Here is a 23658-nt window from a genome sequence, read left to right as displayed (position 1 = left end):
GAAGGTCAGGATGTACAGCAGGGGGAGGGGAGAGGGGTTATACATAATATATACAATATACTGTTAATTAGCACTAACAGGAAAGGATGCCCCCAGATTTCCCCTGAATTTAGTCTCATTTGCATAAATATAATGGGGCACAAGAGAGTGTAAAACCCAACGTCTGTCCTCCCCAAGGGGAGGAGGAGAGGTGTTACTGCGATCTGGGTGCACAAGTGATAATTGTTAGAGAGCTGTTATTCCGTTGCCCAGCCCATAAACAAGATGACTTGAACAAAGAGATTCTGGTTAATATCTCTGGTTAGTCATCTAGATTTTCAAATGTGCACATTTATTTAATTATATTTTAGATTGGAAAATGGGCTGTTTCCATTGCATTTACTGGGGAGATAAACAAATGTCATGCTTCCACAGGAAGTGCACTGGTATTGAAAATGGACTCACATGTAAAAGGTTTTGACATAAGAATCTAACAGTTGTTTTGCCTAAAAGTAGGACTCATTACAGAAGAGCTGAATGATGGTGGTTGATATGGGGGTTGGGGACTGTGATTTAAGGGAGCAGTGATACATTATTCACAAGGGTGTGGTGGGGGGGCTTAAGTGCCAAATTAATTTGTTTTTTCTTTCCAGTTGGATGGCAGTAAAAATGGGTGCTGTCAGTTGTGCAGTAAAGTGCCACGCATTCATTTAGACAAGTGTTATTGCTGCACTGGAGCAATACGGTTTTAGTGAAGCAGGCCAGCCTGGTGGGTGGAAGCTGTGTAATTATCTCTGGTTCCTATAATGGCAATCATTGCTAAAGCAGCCAAGTGGTCCCAGAGCACAGCAGGTGTGACTGTCAGGCTGCAGGTTGGTGAGACTGTCGGCAGATGTGAATGCACATGAGCACCTTATTTGAAGACTGAGCAGACCACTGTCTACATTTATATTTGATGGCAATGGCACACTGATAGTTACTTGTGAAAAAGAACAGATTCAAATGAAATCTGATTTATTACCTGGTGTTCAATAAGTCAAGATAACCAGAAGTCTCCCAAGAGACTAAACATCATATATCACTAAGTGGTCTCATCCAATTACTCCTATACCATCAGTGAAACCATTTTTCAGCTTGCCATGTTTCATGCCTCTGTATAATCAGCTTAAAACTAGTTTTGAGCAGATTAATGTTGACAGATATAGTGCTGATTAACATGAGCCCAGCAGATGTTTCAAAATTTTTTCCTCCTTTAAAATTCTTCCATTACTGCCAAGCAACTCTAACAACGTGCAAACGCAGAAACAGACATCTGCTGTGTTTCAAAGGAACAGGGGAACGTAAAATGAATACTAATGCTGCTGGGCTGCATTTATCTGCATGACATTCAAAAGAGCTAAATGCTCTGTTTGTTCTCTGTGACACAGAGAAAACTTTGAAACATACTTTCAATGGTGTGAGTCCGACAGTGGATATGACAGATGTTTCCCAAGAGATATGGATTTTATTGATGCTCTCACACAGCTTGGACTGTCAGAGATATTGAGACCAGCTTCTTATTCTGACTACCTGTGTCAATTCCTGTTTGCGTTACAGTGGTTCAGCTACTATGGACCGACAGACGTATGAGTGATGTTAACTGGTAATTGTTTATACAAATATTACCTGAATGTAAAATGTAGAACATGCAGAAAATGTAGGATGGACCCATATACTTCAGCCTGTATAAAAAATGGACCAAGCCAAGTTGTGTGCATTGGCCACTGGACTCCACATTTTGAAGCCTATACTTTAGCTTTATGGCTATCAACAAGTTTATTTTCCTGAAATCAGTATTTGGGCCAGAAGGTGGAGTCTTAAGTTTCAGAAGCACTTGCTAATAGTACTAAGTAGCATATTGGAGCATGGTCTACTTATATGCAGCGCTGTAAAAAAAAAAAAAGTATTTCCTGCCAAGCTGATTTCCTAGTTTTTCACACATGTGTCACATTTTATGTTTCCAGTCATGAAACAAAATTTTATATTAGACAAAGATAGCATGAGGAAATACAAAATACAGTTTTTTTAAACTATTGTCTCATTGTTAAGGGGGGAAAATATCCAAACCTCTCTGATCCTATGTTTTAAAAAAAAAAAAGTATGTGTTATGTTGTGTTAGTGTTGTAATATAATTTTTTACAGATCTGTAACAGGACCTCAAACTTTCCAAAAGTTCAACTTTTGTCTCGTAAGTCTACAGAGTATCTTCCCAAAAGTCTTGGTGATCATCAATCTGTTTTTTGTCAAATATGAGATGAGCCTTTGTGTTATTTTTTGGTCAACAGTGGTTTTCACCTTGGAACTCTCCATGGATGCCATTTTTGCCCAGTCTCTTTCTTATTGTTGAATCATGAACACTGACCTTAAGTGAGCAAGTGAGGCCTGCAGTTCTTTAGTTGTTCTGGGTTCTTTTGTACCTTCCTGGATGAGTCATCATTGCACTCTTGGAAGTAATTTTGGTACCAGAGCCACTCCCTGGAAAGATTTACCGCTGTTCCAGTTTATCCATTTGTGGATAATGGCTCTCTCACCATCGGTTCAACTGGAGTCTCAAAGCCTTATGAAATAGCTTTGTAACCCTTTCCAAGCCAATAGCTGTCAACGACTTTCTTTCGGAGTTTCTTTAGATCATGGCATGAGGTGTTGCTTTTTGGGATCTTTTAGCCTGCTTAACTTTGTCAGACAGGTTCTATTTAAACGATTTCTGATTCAGCAGGGTGGCTAGTGAAACTGAATTCAGCATCCAAAAAATGTGGTTAATAAGGTTAATCATGATTTAACAAGGGGGACAATACTTTTTCACACAAGGACAGGTAGGTTTGGATAGCTTTTTCTTTTAATAAATGAAATCATTCATTTAAAAGCTGCATTTTGTATTTACTCAGGTTAGTTATCTAATAGTAAAATTGGACACTGGAGGTAAAGTGTACCATCAAGCTAAAAAAAAATATAATAAATAAAAGCTGAAGAAGTCCTGCCGGGCTTGGTTAGCCCATGGGACGTCAGACTCAGCTGATGGGTACCAGCAGACCAAGCAGAATGCAGTTCAGGCGGGTGGCCCAAAGCAAAGAGTTTGGTGAGGCCATGGAAGAAGACTTTCAGACCAGACTCAAAGCGATTCTGGCAAACCATCAGGTGACTCAGGAGAGGAAAACAGTGCTCTACTGACATGGTGTACAGGGTGGCTAGGGTGCTGCTGTCTTCAACTGAGTATAGTAGTAGTAGTAACTGAGTGAAGAAGAATACTTTGAGGACCTCTTTAATCCCACTGACACGACTTCTGCAAGGGAAGCAGAATCTGGGGACAAGGGGCATGACTCACCCATCACTGGGGGTGGGTCACTGAGGGGTCACCTCTAAGTCTGAGGCCATGGTCCTCAGCCAGTATCTCGGGATTGTGTTCACGAGTGAGGGAAGAGGGACCTGGGAGATTGACGATGGATTGGGGCTGCGGCTGCAGTGATGAGAATGCTGCACCAGTCTTGTGGTAAAGAGAGAGCCTGAGCATGAAAGTGAAGCTGTTGATTTACCAATTGAGCTACGTCCATACCCTCACCTATGGGCATGAGCTCTGGGTAGTGACCGAAAGAACAAGACTGCAGGCACAAGTGGCAGAAAAGAGCTTCCTCCGGAGGGTGGCTGGCCTCTCCTTTAGAGAGAGGCTGTAGAGTACAGTCATTCAGGAGGTGCTCAGAGTAGAGCTGCTAGTCCTCCACTTCGAAAAGAGCCAGTTGAGATGGTTTGGGCATCTGACTAGGATGCCTCTTGGGCATGGTGTTCCAGGCATGTCCTACCGGGAGGTGGTTAGATCCAGGACAGACTGGAGAGATTATGGCCCTGTTTACAGGAGAACGTTTTCAGTGGAAATGGTGTCAGATGGAAATGTTTCAAAAACGATCTCTGTTTACACGGAAACGCAAGACATTAAAAATGCTTTAGTTCCCATTGCCAGGCCACAAGGTGGCAGTGTGGATATAGGAGTCACAACCACATTACACAAGTACCCCCGTTTTCAAAAAGTAGCATTTTCACCTGTTTACACGGAAAAAGAGACAGGAGAGTTTGAAAGATGCTCCACTCTGTTTTTCTCGCCATATTCGTGTAAACGGGAGGCTGAAACACATCAAAACTTTACAGTTTTCATCTGAAAACATTCTCGTGTAAACAGGGCCTATATCTCTCAGCTAGCCCGAGAATTCCTGGAGGAGATGGCTGGGGAGAGGAAGGTCTAGGCTTCTCTGCTTAGGCTGCTGCTCAACTCAACCCTGGATAAGTAGAAGAAAATGGAAGGATGGATTCCCTGACAGAATCTTCCTAAAGGGATTAATAAAGTTTAATCTAATCGATTAAACTATTTTTTTAGATGATTTGAAACATGTAAGTGTGGCAAATAAGCAAAAAAATAAATAAATAACAACTAAGAAAAATAAGAGAAGGACCATCCTTCTTCACAGTGCTGTACTGCAAGTAACTACACAGCCCATTTTCAGCCCTGATGGTCACCACAAAATTAGGCTCTCCAAATACTAACCAGCAGGATGGAATCAAAACAAGACTACACTTTACTTTTTTTGGTTATTTTTTTTTCTCACCCCAGCCAGAGTTAGAAGAAAATCTGTCCCTCCTCATTGTGGTGAAGACATTGTTTGAGATGATCAACACTCACTCAGCTGACTAATGAGGTGGATTCATGATGAGCAAAGGGCTTGGTTGAATGTCTTTGTTAGACAAGCCTGCAGCCCCCCCTTTCTTTTTTTTTCTTTTTTTTTTTTTTTTGCAGGCAGCTCCCAAGGGAGGCCTTGCAGACTGCCTAATTGAATCAAGTACATATGGTGCCTCCCCCTTCACAGCTCGGCCCCTCCCTGTATGAGAGGGGCGAGGAGGAGAGCTTCAGCTTTGATGCTTTTGTTCTTCTGAGCATCATGGACAGCACTGGTGCTTCACTGCAACTAGTTGCCTGCTGCTGGATGGAGAGGCACATCATCACTACATCACTCCCTGCATTTCTTCTCACAAAAGCCCTGTGCCGAAGCTGAAGCTGAAGATCGGTGCTTTGGACTGTATAATACCATAAATTTCGATTCTAGCTTTGGACAGTAAAAGCTGGCCCAACTAGAGAGATCCAAGTGTTCAGTAGCCCATTTAATCTGTATTTAATCTAGAACATGAAGCAGCATCCCAACATTATCATTCATGTGTCAGTGGGCAGGTGGCCCAGACAAGCAAAATAAATAACTGTCAATAAGACCAAGATAGTGCTGTGTGACTGTGCATAACTTAGTGCCTTCCCTTATATTTCAACAGTGACTGTTTCTGTTCTTCCTCAAACATGCCCAGACATGGACTACGTATCCTCAGTGTCATCGCAGTTCAGCACCCTCGATTCAGAAAGGCAGATTGGAGTTGTGCTTCCAGAAGAAGTCTGCTCATTAGATAGCCTCCAGATGCCAGGTTAATGAAGGATCCATTTGTGAGTCGGCATTTAAATTGCAAGGTTCAGAACAGAGTATGGCCAGGGCCTGTCTCTGCAAAGCATGTAGCCTCCTCCTGCTGGCTGAGCAAAATTCTATAAATGTCGTGATATTTTTATTTACATAAACATGTCTCTTATGCTCCAGTTGAACTTTTAAACTTTGATCCAATAGACTTTTTAAACGGTGTTTAATACAGGGCCTAACAAATCCAGAAATAAAACCTTCTGCCACACAGCTGAATGAGTTTGTTATCTTTTAGCAGCCTTATTTGGCAACGGTAATAATTGTATAACTGTTCAGCTGTATAATAAGTAGATCTATGATTTGTTAGCTCACAGAAACATTTTGTGTATTTCCTGACTTGTTAGTGTGCAACAGATATCACCATCCTAAATTTAGACATTTATTTTAGCAATACTGAGGTTCATCTTATAAAAAAAAAAAAAAGACTTGTACTGGTTAAAAATAAAGCACAAAGATAATTTACTAGCCTCCCTGTCCAGCCAGTAACTCACTGATTAAGTCCTGGCTGGAAAGCACTACTGCAATGAACTTGGGTCAGCTATGTCTAAGAGGCTAAAATGTAATTGAGGGGAACAGCTGGATTAGTCCTGGCGATGTATATCCGCTCCTAATGACATTAGATAGTAGTCTGGAGAATACCTTCCAGCACACAGCTCTCATTTTGATGAGCCACAGGAAGACTGAACTGAGATACTTTCAATCTCATGTGAGTCTGGCTCTGTCTGTTAGACTACCAAGTCTTTTATTTCCGGTGTATCATGGTTACCAAACCTCTGCAGACTGATATGGGATTGTTTTTTCTTAATAATGTTTGATTCCTTTTTTGTTTGTTTGTTTTTTGTATAATTGTGTTATTTCCAGGGTAACACATACGTTGACTGTATGGTGGTTTGAAAATACTGAACTGTCACATTTTCTCAAGCAAGAGCACCACGCCCAGCCCAGCTGTCTGCAAGTCCTGCAGCTAGAACATCAGTTCTTTGTGTTGGATATAGCAGATCTGATTAATATGAAGGCTCTACATACAAAACTGCGATCAAGTTACTAATTTAATGTTCATTACATGCATTCTTTATTGCTGGTAGAGTTATAATAGTGGTGTTTTAAGCCATATATTGATTGTAAATCTACATGGGTTTTCAAAAGTCTTTTGACTGCACCTGATCAATATCCACTCAGAGTACGAATTTCAAATTCATCAGGCCTCCTTATATAGTATTGATTTTTGTGCAATGGCCGCTCTGAAAAATATGGGATTACCCCCCCCCCCCCCCCCCCCCCATCAGTCAGAACAAACAGAAGCCTGATATGCAGCCAGGTAGACCTGCTATGCTTTTGTACCTCTGCTAGAAATCTTTGTGCCAATTGAAGTAAATGAGAAAACACAGACAAGAAGTTTTTTTTTTTAATTTCTGTATAATTTTCCCACTAATTTTCTCCTATTACTGGCTAAAAGCATTGTCGTTTCCATTTATTTGTCACACTTCTCTGTTCACTATAATCACTGCAATTATTTTGATAATGACAGTAAGAATGTGTGACATGTTTTATGTATTTTTTTATTAGGCTGCAATACTCCCCACAGGCTGGACCCTGGGTTCACACATGTAGCGTAATGCATGCAGTCCTGCCCCTGCAGAGCTGCAGTGTACAGTCATTTCTGAGCGCCCTGCCGCCGGGCACTCTTGTGGTTTGAGAGCATCGCAGGCAGAATTGACGGGAAGTGTGGAACGGGTCCTGAATAGTAATGGCTTTACCGACAATTCTCAGACATTGCAGCCGTGCAGTTTAGACACAGCAGTGTGAGCGTCCTATTGAAGAGCCAGTCTCTCACTACTTCTCTGGCACAGAGGTTGCTGTTGATCAGCTGACAGGAGATGAAGTGGGGTCACAGTGACATCTAGTGGCTTTCTGTTGAGACCACGAAGACATCTGGTGCCTTTGTGTTGCGCTGATTTTGTTTGTTTTTGTGTCTTTAGGTATTTTGACAACTCCAGACACACTGTGCTGTGAGCTCAATTTTAGAGGAAAACAATATTTTTCAGTCACTTCAAATCAACCTTGTAAAAGCTTTGTTCTAACATAGAGAACACGAACACCCTCTTTTATGATTATCGCTACATCCTTGACTGTCTGGCATCTTTCTTTTTCTCATAAATGCTTTTCTCCCGTGCTGTAGTGATACTCCATTTCTGTGCTTTGTCTGCACTGGGGTGCAGACACAGAGATTCTGTCTTTTAACAGATTAACTGAAAGTATGATGTGATCAATGAGACCAGCATGCACGTGCAGGTCAAAACAGATGTGATACAAGCTGGCCTTGACAGACAAAAGCAGAAGCATGCGTGGGAGGGCTGCTTGAGAATGTGGGTGGTTCAGTCTGACTCTATATAAGAGCTGAGTGCTTTAAAGACCTTGGACACTGAAGGCCACTGCAGGCCAAGGTTCTGATGGTAATTATTGGGACGCCCCGAGCATGTGCTTGCCACTTGGAGTGAACAAGGAAACACTATACTGAAAGCCTTTTAATCTGTGTTTTGCACCCAAAGAAAAATCCACTGACACAAATATTTCCAGTTTAACATACCTCACATAATTTAGTGTTCTGACCTAACTCTCAGTGATTGTAGTTTTTACAGACAGCAGAGTCATTAAGACAACGCTTGCCAGTCTTATTTATTGCTAATTCCCCAGCTGTTTACCTCAGTCTCCTGTTATTCTCTGATAAGGTGGATTGGGGATGCAGGGAGCTCCTCGGCTTCTGTCTGGCATGCAGGTTGGGCTGGACTGCTCTGTTTGAAGTGCCCATATCTATATGCCACAGCTGGAGTAGACTGTGTTGAGTAGATTTACAGCTATTCTCATATTCCCACCTCAGCTAAATGTGTAACCATACAATCGCCTCTGAATACAGTTTCTACTGCCGCCGCTTCACAATGAAGCTGTTTCAGTGGTGTCAGCTATTGTCTAGTTTGTCTTGTAACAGCTCAGCTCCAGCTAATGGGTTATCATCATCCCATCTACGCTGTGCTGTCCATCAGGAAATCTTTCTGAATAGCTCAGCCTGCTCATTAAAGATTGGATCTGTCCTGCACAGAAAAGGGTTGAGGGGTTAATGTCTCTATTCTGCGTTCTTATCTGATTTTAGAACCATAAACGATGTACATTGAGCACAGAATATCTCATGAGTTCCCCATGCCTTTGCTCTCCTTGGTCAATATGAAGCTAATGTAGGTCCTAACCTGCTGATGGATCCCTAGCTAATGCCCTTAAGTCCTTTACACATGACAAATGATCTTTTCTGTGGTTGCTTAGATTCTGTGACGGATGAATGAATACCAAACAGCACTCTAAATGTCTTTCTTCTCAACAGTAATGTATACACTTCGATGGGAACAACTTATGTGGTTATGGTTTGGGTCCATTGACCTTTTCTTTTATGGCACTTACTCTACCACCTTGGTCTCTCATGGGATGCAGGTCAGTGGCTTCCCTCCAGACATTCATCTCCTGACAGGAACTAGGCTGGAAGTTGATGTTTCCTTCTAAGCTTTCTAATTGCATCAGTTGACTGGCTGACCTCAGTCCCATGATTTTCAGAAGGGCCGTGTGACTGGGTGTTGACATAATTGCATCATTTGCCTTCTGATTAAATTCTAGTGGCAGTCCTGCCAAATAGTGAATGATGCATTACACAGCAGGGACGCCAAGTGCCCTCTCAGTTTTCGTGCCCTTTTCACAGCCTTAGACATGATGTGGTGTGTTTTTAATTCTAAACAAAGATCTTGTTTGTTTAGGTCTTTTGGATTTCTTCCGCGGGTTCTACCCACGTTTTTCCCGCTATGTGCCCTCCTTTAAGAAGAAATTTTTTTTTGTTGCTTGTTGAAAATTGTTAAAGCACAGACTTAATCCCAAATACTGAAACATTATGCACGTTTATGCACATCTCCCCCTCTGTCACTCCTCAGGGGCTCCTTTTAGGTGCAAAAGCTAGCATTAGCATTTTGATGTTTCTTTGAACTATTCAACAGTGAGCTGCGTTCAGTAAATGTCAAACGCTGTGTTAGTCATTAAGCTTCAGTTGTACAGCATTTTTAAAAGGTCATGTGGAAGCAGTGGGGGGAGACTAGTCACAGATACTTGCTGTGCTGTAGCTGAATACCAGCCTGATGCAGGTGAGGTTTTAGGGCTGATTTGGATCATTTCAAACTCCAACGAGCCAAAGTCACACTTCATGTTTGATGAAAATTAAGAAATTCATAGGATGAAATGCAGAATTGTTAGTATAGCAAACATGAAATTCGGTGGTCTCCATATGTTTTGTTTTCCTTCAAAACTGAAACAAATGTAAAAATCATTTTGAGTCCACTGATTGGGCTGCAGCACATACAGAAATATTACTCTAATGATCCAGTGATGAATCATCCAATGATTAAAGTGGACCTATTGTGCTTTTCCTTATTTCTATACATTACATTGATTATATCAAATATTAAACATGGGAAAAGTTTCAAATAGTAAAGTCTCCAATAATAGATCCCCTTAAGTATTATAATTACATTTACATGTTCTTTTCTTTGTTTTTTCTGTTTTAATACTACTTTTTTCTTTTACTGCATACATTTTAGACAGAATAGCCTACTATAACTACATATTATACTGTATAAGGTACTTCCCTTCCTCTAGTTTGTGCATAAAGTGAGGGGACTACAATAACTAATACAATTCATTCAATACTTAATAGAATCATTAGGTGTGGTTCTTAATATGTGGAAGTCATATTTACCCATTTTTTTTTTATTTTCTTGTTTGCTTTCTATGCACTCATCACCAGCAAAATTCATTATACTCGAAATCAGTTCTGCCTTTATATGCATACAGCCTTCATTTGTGGAGTGCTGTGGTTTCACTGCAGTGTATCCTTAATTGACAGGAGTTGATTTACAGATAATCCTTGGCTTTGCTCTCACTGTGGACCTCACAGGGAGTGGCAATGGCTGTCAGCCTCATATGCCCTTGAATCAGGGCTGCACATTGTCCTTGACACACACTTCACTCTCCATCCCTCTTCCCACTCTCTCCATTTTGCTATATTTTAAAAACCTCTATACCCACAGCACAGATGTGACTTTTATCTTGCTGACAGGGAACAGATATGATTACATGCAGTGCAAAATGTAATTCTCTCAGCAAAGCACTTTAATTGAATTGTTTTTTGTTTTGTTTTGCTTTGGGGTTTTTTGGTGCCACAAGACATATTTTAGACACAGTTAGTTAAAACAACTAGCTTAAATGTTATTTGATTTAGATTTAGTTTTATTGCTAATACAAGCTAAATGCAGATCACATTATTATCAATTTGATTTAATTAAAATCTTAAAGGTAATTTTTTTTCCCAGCTATAATTTCTCATAGGTATGTGATCACAGCTGTGCATCTGGACAAATTTTGTCACCACACATTGATTTTTTCCATTTGCCATTTACAGAAATGTCCATAGGTTTTGTTTAAAAGGAAAAAAAAATACACTGATAATGGACTGGCAGAAAATTACCAGGACACACATACCAGCATTTGTGTAACATTTTAGATATGGATTTTATTTCCAATTTATAACCTGTAAAGCATTTATACGTCATCTTTGCATTTATTGGCCAATAATTTATAACAACAACAATTTATAATAACTATAAAATGTGTACACAATTAGGTGTCCATCAGTACTCACACCATCTTTAGGTGCAAGGATGATAAATGCATTTTAGTGTCTTACACTGTGGAATATTTACTAAGACTAAAATTGCTACTGTGTCAGCATTTCTTCCCATTTTAAGTCACAAGCTGAACAGCCCAAACTGTTGTTGAATTCCTGCAGTGAGTGAGACACAGCAGCACATCCTGTCTTCTAAATGTCTTTCTTTTATTTCTGGTTCAGTTCTCCAACATCCCCTTTGCCTCCGTGTCCATTAGCACATTACATATTGCGTGAGTATTTCCACTTGGCCTATGATGGTAGCATGGGAAGCTGCAAAAAGATTGTGACTTTGGTGACAAGGACAGATGTTGAAGTCAGTTGTGGAAAAAGAGGGGAAAAAATAAGAAAGTCTAGGTCAGCTGAAGGGTTGACAGGAAAAATAAAAGGTGGTGGGTGGGAAATTTGGAATAGGGAGGCAGAAAAGGCTCCTGGGAACTGCTCTCCTGGCAGGCTAATTGAAGCTCTGTGTGGCAGCAGATTCAAAGCTGTCACTCCCATGAAGAGCACATTGGCTACATTTTACAGGCTATGTGCTGAATTCTGATGATGCTAGAGATAGCCCAGAGTCAGACCTGAACCCCCCCACCCCACTCCACCCCCTCCCCATTATATGTAACGCAGTCAGGGGCATTCTGAACACGAGCAGTGCATGCAAAGTGCAGCATGTGAATATACATTATTTAGTTGTAAGGATTTTCTAAATTTGTCAAGCAATCTCATACATGCTAATGTGATATTATACTGCTGGAAGATGTTTCACTTCTGCAGGTTTTCCCTTGTTGGATTAGAAAACATTATGTCTTCTAGCAGAGCACATAGCCAGAAGCACCCAGTGAATTATTCAGCACAAATTTAGGCAAATATTTATCTAATAACTGAACAGAGTAGGGTTTTTTATGGAAAGCTACAGTAGACATACTGATGCACATCATGATTAGGTTACCATTGCTTTTCCTTATTTTTGACATTTTTGGCTTTTTCAATTCATTGCATTGCACCTGTTTTCTACTGAGGTGATCTGTGTCCAAGCAAATTATTGTTTGCTGAAAACAAAAGCAAATAGTGCATGGCTGTCCAGCATTTCACGTTCATTGTATTAAGTGCAGTATAACTATGTAAACAACATGATCTCTACAACATGAGTAAGACTGTGAATGAGTGCCGTACTCATGATAATTCTTTATCTGTTCCTCCACTGTTGTTAGTCACTCAGATCTAGTGTCATTCACCGTTAATCAGCTCCCCAAGCAGAAGATTGAGCCACAACTATGAATGGTTTCACCTATATTTGTGTATAACTGTATGCATATATATGCATACAGTCCGCTTACATCCTGTGTAAAAACAGTTGTGACCAATCTTGGGGTAAAAATCGATACAGCTTTTAAAATGGACAAACAGATAAATGCAGTGGTGAGAAATGGCTTTTTTCAGCTGAGACAGCTTTCCAAAATTAAGTCTCTTATATCTTTTCGAGACTTAGAGAGGGTTTTATATGCTTTTGTGACCACCCGTCTTGATTATTGTAATGCACTTAATGTTGGTATTGACCAGGCTTCACTGTCGCGCTTACAAATGGTCCAAAATGCTGCTGCAAGTCTATTGACAGGGACACGTAAATGCGAGCACATCACCCCTGTTCTTGCTTCTCTACACTGGCTGCCTGTCTATTTTAGAATTTATTTTAAAATTTTATTGTTTGCTTTTAAAGTCTTAAGTGGCGTGGCCCCCACATACCTAACAGACCTCTTACACACATACACCCCACAAAGGTCCCTCAGGTCGGCTGACCAGCTACTTCTTACTGTCCCCAAGTCGAGACTGAAACACCGAGGTGACCGAGCTTTTTCTGTGGTGGCGCCTAAACTATGGAATGGGTTGCCTCTCTATGTTAGGCTGGCCCCAACACTAGAGGTCTTTAAATCTCGATTAAAAACACACCTTTTCTCTGAGGCATTTCAAAATAATAGTCTCTAGTTAGTATTGAGTCATTTTGGGAACTGTTTTTTTCTTTTAAGTACTCCTTTTATGGTTTATCCTTTTAAATTATTATTATTATTATTATTCTATGTGTTTTTTTTTGGTTTTTTTTGTGCTGTATTGTATTGCTGTCTTTTATCTGGAAAGTGCTTTGTTCAACTTTGTTGTCTTTTAAAGCACTCTATAAATAAAGTTGGATTGGATTGGATTGGATGCATATGCTTAAGTCATATAGTTGAACTTTATTGAAGATGCACTTTTTTACTTACTTAAAGGCTAGAAGTTCATAACAGCCTCTTGGATTTTCTCCCTTTCCTGTAAAACTTATGAATCATTTTACAGTTAAAACACTTCTTGCTAAAGTAAATATTCATTTACACAGTATTAGTAATTTGGCATCTGACTGAGCACACTGAGGAAAATTGGTAGGGTACTACAGGTACTTCTCAGCATGTTACTTAAAAAAATCATTGACTAGTCCCCATCAATCTGCTTTTCCAGTCTAAGGCAGAGCTCACCTGGAGGCTGGTATTTACTTAACAGGAAGCTCCCTTCGGATCCATTGATTGTTATTCACTGCTTTCTGCCATAACTATAAGGATTAAAATGGTTTTCACAATGCATCTTTCAACACAATAGTGGCTTTAGGGCATTTTGCAGTTTTAAGTTACAGTGTAGATGCACTGAAACCCTGTTTCACGCTAATATATTATTGAATAAAAAGTATTGTATTTTTCTATTAATACAAGCAGTGAATGGATACACTGTTTATGTGAATATCTGAAGCTGCAGTGAATCAGCGTGAGGAAATACAGCCTGAACATTGTTTTTCTGTGAGTTCTGTTGAAACATGATATTACAGTATTTTGTACATAGTAGGAATCCCATTGCCTGTAAAGTTACTAAGGCTTGTGTTGTGGTTACAGGCTGAGTGAGCTCCATGAGCTCCAGCCTTCCCATCCAACACCAGCTAAACTTCTGAGGAGAACTCTGACAATTTGTGTTGGATGAAGGCTTCAAAAAAGACAAAATCACTCAGCATACCTGCAGCTGTGAAGGTAGGTTCTGACACTGTGGAGGTATTTGTGTCAAAGGGAGAGTCAGTGGGAAGAAAATGGGTAATGACTCTATTTAATGGCATTTCTTTGAATTTGCGCTGCCTGGCAACTGTCAGCACTGAAAGTGTACATTGTGTATGCAGCACTCACAGCTGAAGGACTTCAGGGCTATTGACAGAGCGCTCTCTAGTTATAGAGTGGGTAGTGTATGCCTACTGATGTAACAGCATTTATATTCAAGTGATGAAGAGGTAGATTGGCCTTGCTCACAGTGCAGAGAGAAAGGTCGTCGCTACAATGTATTTTGATAAAAGCTTTCAGTGTATGTGAAAATGTTAGATAACATTAAATCTAACATAGCAGAAGTCATTTAGTCCTCCCACAGTGTCATGGGAAGTTGTTCAGCATTTTCTTTCATACAGATAAACGGTGAATATTTGGCTTCCTTGTGTAGGGGTCCTATAGATGTCACTGCTGTCTTTTTAATTATAGTAACAACAGTTTTTATATTTTATATTTTATGTTTTTATATTTTTTTATTTTTACCTTTAACAGCTTTCATTTTCACTTAACCAAATGAAATTCAATTTTTAGGAAAGTTTTGGAGGAATAACCCTTCTTTGACACAAACTGCCATTCAGATTTGATGATGGTGATGTTGAATGGGAGGTTTGAACAGTTATGAATATGCTGTTATCTTTAATATTATAAATCCTATAATAGACTGAATTTTGAGATTTAGGAGGAATTCTGTTCCATTTGCCCAGACCTCCCTCTCCCCAGCTACCTCTTCTGCCTCCTCTGGGGGGGTCGGCAAGGTGTTCCCAAGCCAACCAACAGATGAAATCTCTCCAACATGCTGCATCTGCTCTGGGGCATCAAGCTCAGTTCCTCTTTTCGCCCGGGTGTCCAAGATATACAGCTACAGATGATACAGTTATAAAACTGATCACTGGTCAGTGCTGTATGCACAACACCCTTGTGTTCAAACTTGTTTTTTGTTATGAACAATCTGTGACTAATACAGAAGTCCTGTTCAGTGATTCATAGACAGTTTAAAAGATGGATGCAGTGAAACAAGTGGGTGACATTACCCACTGTTTAGTGAAGTCATGTTATGAAGCCTCCAGCTGAGCATTTTTGCCATCATCATGTTGGTGTTATGAAACTGAGCATGACAAGCATGAGGTGGATCTGACTGAGAAACCAAGGACACCACAAGCCCATTAGGCAATTGTCAAGTCATAAGTCAATGAGCATAACATGGATAATTCTCCTTTCTGACTCATAGAATGACCACAATTTAAAAAATAGACTTGAAACTAGCAGTTCAGCCCATAAAGTCTGAGCGAGAGAGTTGAAGGCCCTTTTCCCAAAGACGTTTTTACAACAGAAGTGTTTTGCCCCCAGAGTTGTTTAAACAAATGCAAGTTTAAGGCACTTCCACTTCAGATTCTCTGTTTAGCTACTTTTATTTTTTACATGGGCGAAGCCAAGCACCCTCCTGTCATTCAAATTGGCAGATAATTTGTGTGTTTCTGGGACAGTGAATGAGGGTTAAATAGTCCATTAGCATTATATGTCATGTTTATTTGATATTTATGCAGATTTCAACATAAGCTGTTTCTGAGACAACTTTGAGCAAGTTTGGAAACCATTTTACTTTTTAAAAAACATTATATGCTCTACAGTTTCAGAGGGACAAATACAATCTCCCGCCCCATGATGCCCTGGCACAGATCCTTCCAGACTATCAGTTGCTCCTCAACAGAGCAAAGACTGAGCTTCAAGGCACGGCCCAACAAGATCAGAAGACTCCGGCTGAGAGGCCAGAGTCTGCAGGGGATAGCAAACCTAACATAAATAGCACGTATGAAGTTCCTCACCCACACAAGCGGTACGGTGCACAACTACCTGAGAAACATAGATTTATTCGATTTATTTGGACAATAACAGAAAAAAGTCGATTTAGACTACAAAGACTATAATTGTGTGTTCACACTTTAGACCCACTCTGCATGAGTTTGAGGATGATCTCCACATGGCAGAGATCTCTGACCTCCAAACAAAGGTGAATGGACACGACAAATATCTTAACTGTCCAATCAATCAGTGAGGCAATGCTATGTCATGTTTAGTTAGTAAACAGTGACACAGAGAGGCCAGTGAGATGGGAGACCGATGGAGCAATCACAGTTTGAAGATAAAATGAATAGCTTAACATTTCTCCCTGAGTGTAATTGCACTGAAGGAGGATTAAGCTGCTGAGGCTGAAACTGTTCCAATAGGGTTTTGTTTATGCATAGCTTAACATTTTCTCCCGTTTCTGTGATTGCTTTATAATTTTATTTATACTCAGACTGTTATATCTGCAGAGTGGCTGTGCATGTAGATTTTATATACACTTAATTTATCTAAGTATCAACTGGTTGTTTTCATTGTGAAAGTGCATATGTAAAACTTAATACATAGTGATTAATAATACTTTACATGCAAAAAAACAAGCTTACAAAAATTCAATTCAATATAAACTCCTCCTGCTTCAGTCCAGCTGTCTTCTGTCTGTCCTGAAGTGACTTTATGTCTGTTTATGCCTACAGAAGAGAAGGAACCTTTAGTGTTCCCAGGCAGAGGCAGAGACTCCCTTTTTATTTGTAATACATAAAAGGACTTTCCAGATTCATCATGGGGAGCTTGTCCTTCCCATCCCTGCTGTGAGCCCCCCAACAGAGACATCATCTCATCTGTAGTCATGATTGTCACCTCATCCCTGCCCTTTCAATTAGATGCTCAATTTCACCCCTTGTGTCCCATGGGAGCCACAACAACACCATCCGAGATTGGAATCCCCTAATCGTCACCCCCCCACCCCCCCATCATACATGCAGCTGGATCTGCCTCTTGTCTCCATTCAGTTCTGGCTATTCAACTTGATAGAAGAGCATGTGAGAGAACAATGGGTGTATACATGCTGCTAGACAACATGCACATAAAGAAATGCTTTGAAACAGAGCTCTGCTACACATAGTTCCCAGACACATTTTGTAATCCTTTAAGGAAAAAAAAATGTGCAAGAATTTCTTAGAATTATTTTTCTTGCTTCTACAGAAATTGGGCTTTCAGAGAAGGACGGTCTGTGCATGCTTGACTAGACAACTAGGTTGTGTACAAATCCCTGGTTAAAGCTCCCCTAACAAAACACTTTCATAGGATGAAGTGTTATGCCCTTATGAATTTGAGGAGCCAGAGATATGAATACATTATACCAAACCTTAACCAATCAATTACAAAGAACATCCTACTAAATGGGATGACATTCAGTTTTGGCTTGCATTAATGGACACGTATCATGCTCTGTGCTCACGTGAAACCATGAGTTATCAGTTATCAGGACACAAAGCCTGTTTAAGCCTGTTCACCCCTTTTTACTAGAACGCTTTGTGTACTGTAACGTCCTGCTGACTGCATCCTGTATGACTCTGCTAAGAGATGGGTTTGAGGAGACATCTAGTGGTGGTGCTCACTCACAACAACCTAGTATCAAATTGTTTCACCAGGCCACTGTGTGTATTGTTGACAGCAATCAGTGTATGAAGTTAAACTTCCTCTATGAGCACTGCCAAGAATGGCATTTATGCATAAATAGGGTACAAGGTACAATGCAATGCACAGTGGATCAAGAACTCTTTGAAAGAAGTTCCTTAATGTTTAATTTAGTAGATTGAAAAGGGAATAAGAAGGGATTTACCTACTTTTAAACAACTAAATATGTTCTAGTGGGAGACTTACAGGCAATCTTTCACCATCAGGAGATTGAAAACTATCGATCAGCAATGTCTAGGATGGCAGAAGACATCATCACACTTAGGACGCAGGTGCTGTCTTTGGAGGCAGAAAACAGCCAGCTCCGTAGTGATCTGTCTCTGCAGCAGGATCTTGGACGAGATCTTCTGGCCGACACAGACATTGACGTCATGACCAAGGCTGAGATTGCTGACCGAATAGGTAAAACAAAACAAAACAAAAAGAGAACAGGAGAATACTACTTCCTCCAACGGAGTATTACTCAGCTGTATATTAGCCACACAGCACCGTCTTGTCTTAGATTTTTAAATCTTAAAAAGTTGAGAGTGAATAAAGGAATAGGTTCTGATTCAGATAATTTACTACTCGGCAGGCTCTCTGTGCTATAATGGACTTAAGGTCATTTCCTTGGCAGATGAAGTCATGACGTAGAAGGCTGCTCACTGTGCATTTGTTAATCCTTGTGAGTGTCCATTCCAAAGCAGACTGTCATTTTGTGATAAGGCAGTTTTTTTTTAGGCCATGGACCATGATAAGCTATGTGTGCAGTACAACCCTTATCTCCTGAAGGACAGTTTTTGGCCCTCAGTGAAAGGACATTAAAGGTCTCTTTGCTGGCACCAGAAGCAAAAAGATGGGATTTAAGTCCCGCCCCTCTGAAAGAGCCATTCAAATTCAAAAGCTTTACTGATGGATCTTTTGATTATTATTGGTCTGAAGCAAATGGCATAAAACTGACATGTTATTGAAACTAGTGTGAAACTTTACAAACCAAACTCTAACTCCTAACTTGAATATGATTAGCTACTGAGTTTTCAAGTTAACATTTCCCCTGCAAATAAAGATCTGCACAGATAATGGACACTGGATTTCTGCCATGGTGAATGATGTGTTCTGCTCTTTTTAAGCCACTCTAAAATTCAAGCTCGCCAGTGAGGCAAGTAAGGCCGCCTCACAAAGGGACCGCATACAACAACTGCAGAATGAGCTGATCCGGGTTAGAAAACACATCACACACACATTGTGCAGTTATTTTTAAAAAACACACATATCAGACAAGTGTCTGTTCCTGCTAACATCTGATATCACACCTTTTGACACTGTATTGGGGTTATATAACTTCTATACTGTTGTTTGTGCAGAAGAATGACAGTGAGAAGGAGCTACTAAAACTTCACAGAGTCCTCCAGCAGCAACAGAAGGATCTGCAACATCACCAGATTCACTTAGCAAAGATGGCAACTTTGGAGATTACGCTGAAACAGCAGGGAGAGGTGAGCAGTCTACGCGTACTAATCTAATTTTATGATAGTGAATATGCATCTCATATGAATAACAGCTTATAGTGTACATGTGAGAATGATATTATTTATTTTTGTGCCATCCCTATTTTTTTAGGTCATAGAAAAAATGGAGAAAGCATTAGATGGCAAACTCAGAGACAAGAAGAGTCATCATGGTGACAAAAGGCTGCTGATAAAAAGAGGTAAGTGGACCCGGTGGGAACAATTATGGTCGCAAAAGCACTCACGCTGACTGGAACATCTGATTTCCTTTAATGCTAAGAAGAAAAAAAAGAAATAGAGTCAGCCTTGGCATCAGAGAACACCCATCTCAGAAAAGAGCTGGAGAGGATTCACCAGCTGCCTGCCCAACTCATTACACAGCAATCAGACCAGGTACTCCTTAAACAATGATGTGATACATTCAACACACATGCCATACTGCAATTTACTGTGATACTATTCAAAATTTCCCTTGCAATTGCTTAAATCCTAAAGTGACACTTACACCCCCTCAGACAAAAGAGGCATTTACACACAAGGATAAACTGAGTTTACTGAATCAGCTGGAGATGGCTGAGGCAAGAATCCAAACACTGGAAACTCAGGTAAGAAAAAAAAATCTAAAGATATAAACTCTTGTGCTGTTTATTTCCTCTTTTTTTATTGTTTAAATGAATGTTTTCTTCTTTATTTGCATCTTTATAGCTAGAGGAGAATGCTAAAGTATGGGGGAGACAGAAGCAAGAAATGCTGATCAAACTGAGCGAGCACAGGCACGGCTTGGTCTGAACATCCACAACAATCCTTCATAATGTTCCTTCAGTCAGTCAGGCCTCAATTTTCATACTGTAATGTATGCAATTATGTTATGAAGGGATTTAACATTTAACATGCTGTTTGTTACTTCTTACAGAGGGCTCATTATACTGGCAAAGCTGTAAAAAAAAGACCCGCAAATGAACTGATGAAGTTGATGGCACCCACCGATTCTGTGATTTCACATTTAGATGTAATTCAGATGTTTGTTTGTTTTTTAGTTGAAAAATGCTTCAAATGTAAAGTATGGACAGTTGCATATTTAAAAAACAGATACTTATTGTATTAGTTGTACTGTTTATTCATCAGTTTTGCCAAGTACAGGTGAATTAAAGGTGTACAATACATTCCTGATTTTCAGTATATTTCACACAAAGACTACACATTCCCCATTAATCAAATTATTCACTAAGCAATCTACAATACACATTATTTTGTTCACTAGGTACAGGATTACTGAGGTAATAACTGAGGTTTAATGCTTATTTTTAGCTTATTCCTTCTTAATGTTTTTTTTTTTCTTGATCTCCATCAGTGTCTAAGGTTGGAAGATGTTTATATTGTGGTACTTTGTGAAGCCATTTACAATTAATTTCATCCAACATGACATTACTGACTAGCTTGCAGGGGTTTCAAAGTCAATATTATGGGCTTCTCTGGTAATAGAATTAGCTCAAAGGTGCTCTGCACTTCCACATGTCGCTGTTTCTCCACTCTGAAGTTCTCAAGCATCTGCAAAGATAACACAGGCAGTTTGTATGACGTGTCAGTGTGCCACACAATATGGCTAAACTGCTGGTTATTTTCTTTATATCTTACGTGGATAAGAAAGAGTTGCATCTCTGCCTCAGCTATTCTGCGTCCTAAACATTGACGAGGTCCAAAGCCGAAGCCCAAGCTTCTGAAGTAGTGTGTCTCAGTCCTCAGCCAGCGAGAGGGCTGATACTGCTCTGGACGAAAAAACACCTTGGGGTCTCTGCCCATTGCATACAGCCCTAACTGGACCAGAGTCTAAATATGCACACGTACACAGACACAACAACATCTGTGAGCGTTTGTAAATGATCAAATACTCAAAACTAGAATATTTATGCTTATCTGCCTCTTACCCCAGCTGGGATGTGATAGTTTTGAATAATTATATCTTCTGCTGTGTATCTTTGCAAGCTCACTGCCACCGGATGTAACCTGAGATACGGAAATAAAAACACTCCAATAAAAGGGACACACACTAATGAACTGAGAGACTTGCAAAAGGTCATTATCGTAAAATGTATCTTGTCTTATATTAAACATTCTGAACATGCGTTTCTTTCACCTCAGTGTTTCCTTCAGAGCACCTTTGACCAAAGGAATCCGCTTCAGCATCTCCAGCATGTCTCCCTGACTTTCAGCCCGAGCTGCAGCCACCTCAGCCCTGAGCTCCTCCTGGAGGTTGGGGTGCCTGGCTAATTCATACAAGGTCCACAGCAGTGTTATAGAAGTCTATAACACACAAACAGAAGCAGCCTTAAAAATCTGGACACACAATTTTTCATACTTCTTTTAATTCTTTTTTTCTTACTGTATCTACTCCACCAGCCATCAGCTCGGTGACACTGGCTTTGATGTCTTCAATGGACAGCTTGTCCAGCATGAGCAGGCTTGCCAGGACTCCTGGGTATTTCTTTGGAGCGCCTGCATCCTGATGCAACTGCCTGTAGATGTTCTGGATACAGCGGTCCGCTGATGCATCAAAAGGATATAAATGAAACAAGAAACTGCACCACAGTAAAAACAGAAAATGCATTTTTAAATGTCAGAATTTAAATTTCTGATATTTTAAAAAATACATAGACCTTTTTATCTTAATTTTCCACTGGGTCCTACCATGGTTGAATATCCCATCCCAAGCCTCAACATGGTCCTGCCACACCTTTGCCCTAGTCTGCTTTAAGAGAGCAGGAGGTATGTACAGCATGGGCGAGGTAGTCTTGAACATGAGGGTGATGCAGTCAATGAAATGTTGAGCATCTGGGTCGATGTAGTCCAGCAACAACCCCAGACGCTCACCATACAGCACTGAGCTCACCGCTGTGTGGGACAGAGCAAACATGAGACAAAAGCAAGTGGTGTGTGTGTGTGTGTGTGTGTGTGTGTGTGTGTGTGTGTGTGTGTGTGTGTGTGTGTGTGTGTGCGTGCGTGCGTGCGTGCACGGGGGGGGGGGTCATTACAATTTAATATAAGGAATATAAATGTTGGTCTTACATTCTAATGCATATTTAAAGAGTTCTTGAGAGAGGTCAGTGGTCCACTTGTTCTGGCCACTTCGCTTTATCTTTTTGTGAACTCTGGCCACAAAATCCTGGCCCACTTCATCCAGCAAAGGCACAAAGTTTTCCAGCATCTTCAGGGAAATGATCTCCTTGTTAAGAATCACCCGGTTTGATCTCCAGTCTTCTCCATTCCTGCGTGATGTTTAGATGTTCATTTAAAACTACTTAGCTAATGAGAAGGCAGAAATTTGTAATGCCTACTGAAAAGACTGAGTCTGTCAAAGTATCTTAATGCTGGTAGAACATATGAGACAATAACAGGACATACTTTAATAGAACTCCATATTTGCAGTTTCTGTAGTCTCTGTATGATGTCCATGGTTCAACCTTCAGCCTTTTAGGATAATGGCCCTCTGCTTTGAACAGGATGGCCGCATCCTCTGGGTTGATGATATTCACACTTTCATAATAACCAATTTTTTCTCTGATATACAGAAAACAAAAATAAAATGGGTGAGAATGCAAAATGTGCTGAATATTTCAAGAACATTAGACCTTGGAAATTGTAGATCACAAGTTTTTTTGTTTTTGTTAAATAGACCATTAAAAGAAGCTTTACACTATTGACACATTTTGTCTGATGACTTGTGCAGTAATTTTATCATTTTATATAAGAAATCAAACAGCCTCAACTCCAATACCTGTAAATGGGTCCAAAAGTGTTGAAGTTTTGCAACATGATGCGGTGAAGGTTTCTGAAGCCATCCAACTTCCAGAAATTGTACAAGTTAGCCCACCCATTCTTCCACAGTCCAGGAGTCTCATTGAAAGGCCTGATGATGTTGCTACTTTCCGAGTACGCGTGTCTGATCATCGGCATACTGCTGCTGCTGCGCACACCTGAGGTCAGCTCCTCAGTCCAGGACAGCTGCAGCATCACAGGGTTCCGCCAAACACGCCACTTGGCCATCTCAAAAACACAAATGCTCACTCTGCTCTGCCTTCAACAGCTACTCTCACTCTCCCAAGGACATCTGGTGCAAAAGGAGGAGGCTGGTCTACAGAGTCAGCCCCACTTTCTGTACTAATCGAGGCTTTCTAGTTGAAGCTCTCAGAGCTCAGCTGCATTACTGAATCTTTTATCTGGTTTCATTGCATTTTATAATCATCATTCAATAAACAGTGTTG

General features: G+C 40.3%; 2 protein-coding genes across 2 annotated transcripts; one reads left to right on the top strand and one right to left on the bottom strand.

The window, feature by feature from the left end:
- Positions 1-14209: 14209 nt before the first annotated feature.
- Positions 14210-20580, top strand: ccdc33 (coiled-coil domain containing 33). The gene is made up of 10 exons (XM_030731066.1): positions 14210-14309; positions 16001-16206; positions 16317-16380; positions 18119-18314; positions 19022-19110; positions 19256-19387; positions 19512-19599; positions 19680-19792; positions 19915-20004; positions 20105-20580. The coding sequence occupies exons 1-10, from the start codon at positions 14259-14261 to the stop codon at positions 20186-20188; spliced, it is 1113 nt and encodes a 370-aa protein (XP_030586926.1). The 5' UTR covers positions 14210-14258; the 3' UTR covers positions 20189-20580.
- On the bottom strand, positions 20517-23578 carry LOC115781960 (cholesterol side-chain cleavage enzyme, mitochondrial). Its single transcript, XM_030731919.1, has 9 exons — positions 23172-23578; positions 22799-22954; positions 22463-22662; positions 22085-22288; positions 21780-21940; positions 21534-21700; positions 21325-21403; positions 21035-21226; positions 20517-20947 (listed from the first exon to the last, which is right to left on the bottom strand). The coding sequence occupies exons 1-9, from the start codon at positions 23438-23440 to the stop codon at positions 20825-20827; spliced, it is 1551 nt and encodes a 516-aa protein (XP_030587779.1). The 5' UTR covers positions 23441-23578; the 3' UTR covers positions 20517-20824.
- Between the last annotated feature and the right edge of the window lie 80 nt (positions 23579-23658).

The sequence above is a fragment of the Archocentrus centrarchus genome, chromosome 6, assembly GCF_007364275.1.
Source record: "Archocentrus centrarchus isolate MPI-CPG fArcCen1 chromosome 6, fArcCen1, whole genome shotgun sequence".
Lineage (NCBI taxonomy): Eukaryota > Metazoa > Chordata > Actinopteri > Cichliformes > Cichlidae > Archocentrus > Archocentrus centrarchus.
This window is presented reverse-complemented; position numbering and strand designations above follow the sequence as displayed.

Coding starts and splice junctions, on each gene's coding strand:
- LOC115781960 (XM_030731919.1), bottom strand. CDS start 23,440: ATGGCCAAGTGGCGTGTTTGGCGGAACCCTGTGATGCTGCAGCTGTCC. Junction 22,955..23,171: donor ACTTTTGGACCCATTTACAG/GTATTGGAGTTG, acceptor TCTGTATATCAG/AGAAAAAATTGGTTATTATG. Junction 22,289..22,462: donor CTTTAAATATGCATTAGAAT/GTAAGACCAACA, acceptor TGTCCCACACAG/CGGTGAGCTCAGTGCTGTAT.
- ccdc33 (XM_030731066.1), top strand. CDS start 14,259: ATGAAGGCTTCAAAAAAGACAAAATCACTCAGCATACCTGCAGCTGTG. Junction 19,111..19,255: donor TGCAGAATGAGCTGATCCGG/GTTAGAAAACAC, acceptor TTGTTTGTGCAG/AAGAATGACAGTGAGAAGGA. Junction 19,600..19,679: donor AAGGCTGCTGATAAAAAGAG/GTAAGTGGACCC, acceptor TTTAATGCTAAG/AAGAAAAAAAAGAAATAGAG.